The sequence below is a fragment of the Zalophus californianus genome, chromosome 15 (genome assembly GCF_009762305.2).
Source record: "Zalophus californianus isolate mZalCal1 chromosome 15, mZalCal1.pri.v2, whole genome shotgun sequence".
In the NCBI taxonomy this organism is placed as follows: domain Eukaryota; kingdom Metazoa; phylum Chordata; class Mammalia; order Carnivora; family Otariidae; genus Zalophus; species Zalophus californianus.
In genome coordinates, this window is record NC_045609.1 from 38,164,913 (window position 1) to 38,172,176 (window position 7,264).

A 7,264-nucleotide genomic window follows, 5' to 3' on the forward strand; every position below is an offset into this window, starting at 1 on the left:
ATCTGCTGAGACACTCTCAGTCCCCCAGCCCTTGCCACAGTGACTGGGCCTGACATGGACACAGACCCCAGTGAGGCCAAGCAGAACCCCTCCGTGAGATTTTCTGCCTGGGCTCATTAGATGGATCTCCCTTTATTCTCTGGTCAGGGACCATGAAGATGAAGTCCACAGGGTCCTGAGGCCATGCTCCATGGAAAAAGCCCACAGCACTCAAGGATCAATCATCCAAAAGCCAGTTTCTCCCCTCTACCCCAAGCTTTCAGAATATTATATAATAAATTTCTCCTTTCTGCCTACTATGCTTTGAGCTAAGTTTCCGTCACTTGCAATAACGGTGTCCTGAACTAATACCCACAGAGGGATAAACAAAATCTGCCCTTCTCTTAGAAATCTCTTTTCAACCCTTACTTTCAAGCTCCTCCACTACTTCCTCTCAAATAACACAATTAAAAGAACCAAAAGAAAAACTACAATGGTTGGAACTTTTATGTCCCTATTCCAGCTGACCCTCCAGGCTAGAGAAGATGAAGATGATGTAGCTGGTACCTGAAGAAGGTAGAGAGAACAAAAGGCCCAGGCAACCTCTAATGAATAATAAATAATCCACACCTGACAATCAGCAGCCAACTACACTCATCCTGCTGGAAAAGCCTGGCAGGTTATTCCTTTAAAAACATTCCTCCAGGGGCGCCTGGGTGGCTCAGTCGCTGGGCAACTGCCTTCGGCTCAGGTCATGGTCCCAGGGTCCCAGGATCGAGCCCGGCATCAGGCTCCCTGCTCGGCGGGAAGTCTGCTTCTCCCTCTCCCATTCCCCCTGCTTGCGTTCCCTCTCTCTCTCTGTCAAATGAATAAATAAAATCTTTAAAAAAAAAAAAAAAAACACAGGGCGCCTGGGTGGCTCAGTTGGTTGGGCGACTGCCTTCGGCTCAGGTCATGATCCTGGAGTCCCGGGATCGAGTCCCACATCGGGCTCCCTGCTCAGCGGGGAGTCTGCTTCTCCCTGTGACCCTCTTCCCTCTCGTGCTCTCTATCTCTCATTCTCTCTCTCTCAAATAAATAAATAAATAAAATCTTTAAAAAATAAATAAATAAAGATAAAAAAAATAAAACACAAAAAACCCCACTCCCAATCTTTGGGGGGTGGGGGGAAGCACAAACTGGAAAAAAAAAAAAAATTCCTCCAGCCTTAACTTATGACAAGTGTCCAGTGTCTAAGTTCCTAGTGCCTCCCAAAGCCCTCGCTCAGCCTAGCCGTTATGGCCACGCCAGATTACCTTTGCACCCCCATCCCCCCGGAGCCTATGCCGACCCCTGCTCTGCTCCAGCTGCTTTCATTTCGGCAGCCTGAACCGGAACGTCCTCCTCTCCTCTGCCTGCGTTCGTTCACATGGCCTCTTCGACACCACCTCCAGCCCCAGTCCCTCCTCAAAGCCCTCCTGCAGCAGCCATTGCTGTGTCCACTCTCTTGCCTCTGGTGAAGCCAAGTGGGCAGCTTGAGAGGAGCCTGAGCAGGAGGCACGGGGGGGGGCGAGAAGGAAACTTTCATCTCTGAGCACACAGGGGCAACCATCCAGTTCTGCCATTTCTGTCTCCTGGGACAAGCCTAGGGAGACGTGATTTGGGGAGAGCCTCACATTTAGGCGGTAATTAGAGCCACGAGAGGTGGAGGAGAATACTTGGGCAAAGTATGTGATACACAGAGTTTTAAAAGGAGGAAAAAGCCTGCTTGTATCCGTATCACTCAATTGATCTATCTCATTATGTCACTCTCCTGAGTGTCCCATTCCCCCAACTAGGTGGCAAGCTGCGAGCTGGAATTACATCCTCCCCACCTGTCTCCATCTGCATCGCAACCCCACCTGGACCGAGCACAGGACCAGGCACTTCAGTCCTCCCGCATTACATACCGCCCCCAGCCCCAACCCCAGCGGCTGAGGCAGGCAGCCTTGCACCCTTAGCCCCATCTCACAGATGAGGACACTGAGGCTCCCAGCCAGGAAGGGGCCCTCACTCCAAGGGCAGGCAGTCAAGGATCTTCAAGTGAGAAAACCCAGATGTTAGTAACTGAATCAAAGAGAAAAGACAAGGGACTGAGTGGGTTTTGAATGACCAAATAAGATCCTGGTTCACCCGCAGAAGAGACATCAGACACCTGAACCACTCAAAGGAGAACAAGAATTCTCCCCTCTTACTACCACCAGCGGGGGCAGATTCATGTATTGGGACAAGAAAACGCTACATAATTCCAGAGTTTCCCAATACAGGAAATGGCCTGAGATTGAACTGAGGGGGCCTAATCAGGTAATAGGAAAAAATATCCCAACAGGGAATCAGGAGCACTGGGCTTAGCCTCAACTGAGGCCCATTTCTGCCCTGCAACTTCTGGCCTGTCCTCACACCATACATATATGAGTGTGGAACCCAGCGCAATGCAGACAAGACACCCTCATCTGGGACTGCTACAGAATCAAGCGAGATATGAAAGTATGCAGTAAGATTCAAAATGCTGAGCAGCAACGTACCATCAATCCTGGAAGAGGAATGTCCCTGCCCCCAAAATAAAACAACACTGTATCTTCCTTAGTCATCTTCATACCCCAGGCCTGAGCACAGTGGGTTATAAATGTCTGGGTCTGAGCATGAGCAGAGCAGATGGGTTTGGTCTGTGACCTGCCCAGTACCACCCAGGCCAGTTTCCCCCTCAGCTCCAGGCCCACGTGGGGGGGGGCTGCCAGCCCGCATTTGCCTAGAGCACAGCAAGATCCCAGTGCACTAATGCCAGCCAGGAGATGGGCATCCTGGACCAGGGGCCCACAAGGGGTGTGGAAACCACCAAGAAAGCCCCTAACTGGGTGATGGCAGAGCCGCGGACCCGCATGCACAGGGAAAGGTGCCTCCAACCCTGCAACCAGAGCAGCTCTTTATGCCCTGAGCTTTTTGCCCCATTAAGAAGGGCTCACTGGTGAAAAGAGGAAAAAAAAAAAAAAAAGCTGGAAAACCACTGCACAATAACTCATCCTTTGGGAAGCCTGGGTGGCTCAGTCAGTTAAGTATCTGCCTTCAGCTCAGGTCATGATCCCAGAGTCCTGGGATGAGTCCTGCATCAGGCTCCTTGCTCAGCAGGGAGCCTGCTTCTCCCTCTGCCTGCCACTCCCCCTGCTTGTACTCTCTGTCTCTCTCTCTCTCTCTGACAAATAAATAAAATCTTAAAAAAAAAAACACTCATCCTTTACAAAGGTCCCAACACTACTCTTTACTTGCACACCACGTTACCCCTCCCCAGAAGCTCTATCTTGCCATACCAAATGCTATCCTAATTTTTTTCTAAAGGGGTAACTAAAATGAATGTTACTTCCCTCTGACAACTATTTTACTGAGGATTTCATGACCCTCTGCAAAACCACAGAATTCTTTTTTTTTTTTTTTTTTAAAGATTTTATTTATTTATTTGAGAGAGAGAGAATGAAAGATAGCATGAGAGGGAAGAGGGTCAGAGGGAGAAGCAGACTCCCTGCTGAGCAGGGAGCCCGATGCGGGACTCGATCCCGGGACTCCAGGATCATGACCTGAGCCGAAGGCAGTCGCTTAACCAACTGAGCCACCCAGGCGCCCAAAACCACAGAATTCTGCCTTGCGGTAAAACTCAGGTCTTAAATCACTGCCCTCAGGGGGGCGGGGAATCCAAACCCTACTGCGTCCCTTCCTCAGAGGTCAAGACCAGCTCCTACAACCTCAGCCCAAGTGAGGCCCCACCTTCTCTGCCAGGCACGGAGAAGGGGGGACCTAATTAATGGAAATCCATCCATCTATTCCAGAGATTAAAGCTAGAACTGATTCAAACACATCCCAGTGAGGATGTTGGTCTGCACTCTTAACTTCTTCACTTCCTTGATCAATTTTTCTCTTTCAAAAATAGAAAGATAAAAGCAATTAAGAAAAAAAAAGTTACCCCAATGAGATTTCCCCGTGTCTTTATCCTCATGGGCACATCTGACGCCTTCTTAGCATCCCCCAAAACACCAGCCCAGGAGACGACTGCGTTTGCCCAGCAACTCAATTATGGCCATAACTGGGAGACCGAACGCAGGTTTGAGGGACGTAAATGCTAGAGTCAGAAATCCCAAAGTGGAGACAGAGGGCCACCAATGAAATGATGTGCTGTGTGGACAGCAGTTTATTGTTTGCGTCTCAGTTTCCTCCACTACAAAAAGTGAGGCTGAGACCAATATACACTGCAGCTCTTACCAGAGACAGCTTATAAAATCACTCCCTCAATAAGTGAGGCTTCTAACAGCCAAATAATTGGGTCTCATCAGCTTTGGGCCCACAGTTACTCAGGGCTCTTTGTCAGCCCTCTCAGTTCATTCTTAAAACAAGGACAAGACATAGAAAAGGTGGCATTTGCCACTCCCTGGCTCAGAACATGTTTAACAAAACAATAGGTCATAATTGAAAACTCCTGGTGCCCAATACTTTTGAGCCTCTGAACCCCTCCAAACTGGAGTTTTCTCTCTGGCAAAGTAATAATAAGTAGACAGCTTACACAGTAGCAACAATAAATGTAATAAAGCAGAGCGCCTGCCACAACAGTAGGAGCCTAATAAATGCAGGCTTCCTCAGTGCTACACCTTCTTCCTCCAGCTTCCTTGTCTAAAAGGCTGGCTTTCCACGCTCCCCAACCAGGCTAGGCCAAACCTACCACTTGTCACAAACTCCCAGTAGTACCCCCACCCCCAACACACACACAGGAATACTCACAAACCCATCACCCAAGGGCACCGGCCACCAGCCTTCCCTCCTCAGGCAGCTCAGCACCGCCAGGGAGGGATCTGAGCCCCAACAGCCACTACTAGGATTTTCCCATGGTGCAATGCAACTTCCCCAACTTTTCCAGGCCCACAGTTTCCAAAGAAACCTAGCAGGCATTGTGCATAATCAAGCGCAAGTCTGGGTAAGCAAACAGACTGAACTCTGGGCAGAGGGAGCAGACAGAGTCAGAAAGTGAAAAACCACCAATGGTCATGAAACGGGGTGGCAGGGGCCAAAATTCAGGAGGACCAGTCCTGGCGCAGGCTCCATTCTTCTAGACTGTATCACTGATCAAAGGCTAGCAGGGACTCCCAAATGACCGGTGGATGATGAAGAGTCTTAGGAAAGGGACTGCCGGACATCCCTCCGAGGTCGGCTGGACCTGGTGGTCTCAGGAGCACCCCGATGCCGTGGCGACCGGAGAGTCAGGGCCTGCAGTGCCGGGCATTGTTCACAGCGACGGGCGGGACCGGGGGAGGAGGTGCGAAGTAGGGGACCACGCAAGTCCCCCCGTCCCCCCCCCCCCGGTCCCCAGACGGGCCAAGGGAGGGAAGCCCTGATCCACGGCCAGAGCTAGGTGAATGAGTGGCCCTCGAGAGTTCCCCCTTGGGAGCTGCAAAGAGAGATGGTGGAAGGCCGTCCCAGAGGCCGGGCCAGGGGTCTGCCACTCACCGGCGCCCTCCGAGGGCTGTGGCGGCCCGACGACGCCGTTCAGGTAGAGAATGGGCAGCAGGTGAGGCTGAGTCTTCTCCAGCGCCGCCCGCAGGTCCTGGAAGTGGTCCCGCTCCTTGGCCAGCAGCAGCTTGAGCAGCAGCTCCGCCTTGGCGCCTCCCGCCTCCTCGTCCAGCTGCCGCCGCTCGCCGGGGCTCAGCGCTCCCGCGGCCTCGAGCAGCCCGAGCACGGCCTCCACCTCGGTCATGGCCTGGGCCAGGCTCTGCTGACACTGGGCGAGCAGCTCCCGGCGCTGGGGCTCCATGGTGGCGGGCCGCCCCGCCCCGCCCCGCGGACGGCTCCGGCTCCCCGAGGCCGGCAGGCGGGCGGGCGGGCGGCGGCGGCGGCGGCGGCGAGTGGCCTCGGGCGGCGGGCGCTCGGCTGCAGCCCTAGCGCGCCCGGGGCCGCGGGGCCGCGGGGGCCATGGGCCGGGGCCTGGCGGGCTGGGGGCCCGGGCGGCGAGCGGCGTTCAGCAGCGGCCGCCTCCCGGGCTCAGGAGCGCAGCCATGTTGGCTGCGGCGGCGGCGGCGGGACTGGAAGAGGAGGAGGAGGAGGAGACGGAGGAGGAGAAGGAGGAGGCGGAGGAGGGGACGGCGGCCGGGGCGCGCCCCGAGGCCCGGCTCCAGCCGGGCATACTCCCCCGCCCCCTCCGCGCGCGCCGTCCGCCGCTCTCTTCCCGGCCCCGCGAGAGATCGCGCCCCGGCGCTCGGGCCCCGCGCCGCCCCCCAAACTAGACCACAACTCCGCGGGGAAAGTCGCCGGCGCCGCGCTCGCCAGGCCCCCGACGGCTCGGCCTGGCTCGGCGGCCGCCCCGGGCGGACTCACCGGGGCCCCGGGGCCGCCGCCAGCTCCGCCATGGCCCGAGCCCCGCTGCCGCCGCCGCCGCCGCCGCCGCCGCCTCCCGTCCCTCCGCCCTCTCCCTTCCCCCGCAGTCCCTCCGAGAGTACGGGCGGCCGGTCCCGAGGGGATGGCGAAGGGGAGGGGTCCCCGCCTCCCCGCCCCCGGCCCGCCCGGGAGGCGGGGACGCCACGCTCCCTCTCTCGCTCTCCGGGGCCCCGAGGCCCGGGCGCAGCCGGGGGTGGGGACGCGGAGTTAGGGGACTCGCGGGAAGCAGCCGGTACCCCCAGCGCCCCCTCCGCCGGACACATGGCGAGCCCCCAGGCTATTGGAGACAGCCTCAAACAAAACCATGCCCCCCCCATCCAGGGTCTCTAATCTGAGAACTCCAAAATATAAGCGTGGACACAAGTGAGGAGGGAGTCCCCTGAATTTGGACATCTCCAAATTAAGACCCCCTCCGAATCTGTGAGATTTCCCCCACTCCAAGGAACCCCTAGAGAATTTCCCAATAGACTCCCCCGAGTCTCGGTTAATCAGGATCTTTACCCTCACCCCCATTTGAGACAGCTTGGCCCCAGAGTCTTAGAGGGGTTTGGATGTTGGGAGGAGCAGGGGATGTGTTGCTAGATGAAGAAGAGGGTGGTGGGGGTTTTGCGGTGGAGCCCTTGATCTTTTTGGCAAGATGTCACCATGAGATTCTAGCTAGTCTCAAAGGCGGCAAATCAATGGACTACAGAAACCTTGTACCCTGACGCCCTCAATGAGGATCTACAGTCCCACTCCAGAGTCAAGAACTCTTCTGCCTTCCTTTATACCTTTTGCAGACACATACCCACTTACCTCCCAAATGCAGGAGGTGGTCCTTAAAGCTGGAGTCCCAACTGTTTGCTCTCAGTAACCCCAC

At 55.5% G+C, this 7,264-nt stretch overlaps 1 protein-coding gene across 3 annotated transcripts in view; it reads right to left on the bottom strand.

Moving 5' to 3' along the window:
- DLG5 (discs large MAGUK scaffold protein 5) overlaps window positions 1–5,851 on the bottom strand; it is a 126,955-nt gene extending 121,104 nt beyond the window's left edge. For 2 of the 3 annotated variants that reach the window (XM_027595967.2, XM_027595965.2), the window contains exon 1: window positions 5,482–5,851. In XM_027595967.2, coding sequence (XP_027451768.1) covers window positions 5,482–5,785 — 304 coding nt within the window. In that variant the 5' untranslated portion in view covers window positions 5,786–5,851. The remainder of the gene's footprint in view (window positions 1–5,481) is intronic. The other variant, XM_027595968.2, reaches the window with a different exon arrangement.
- Between the last annotated feature and the right edge of the window lie 1,413 nt (window positions 5,852–7,264).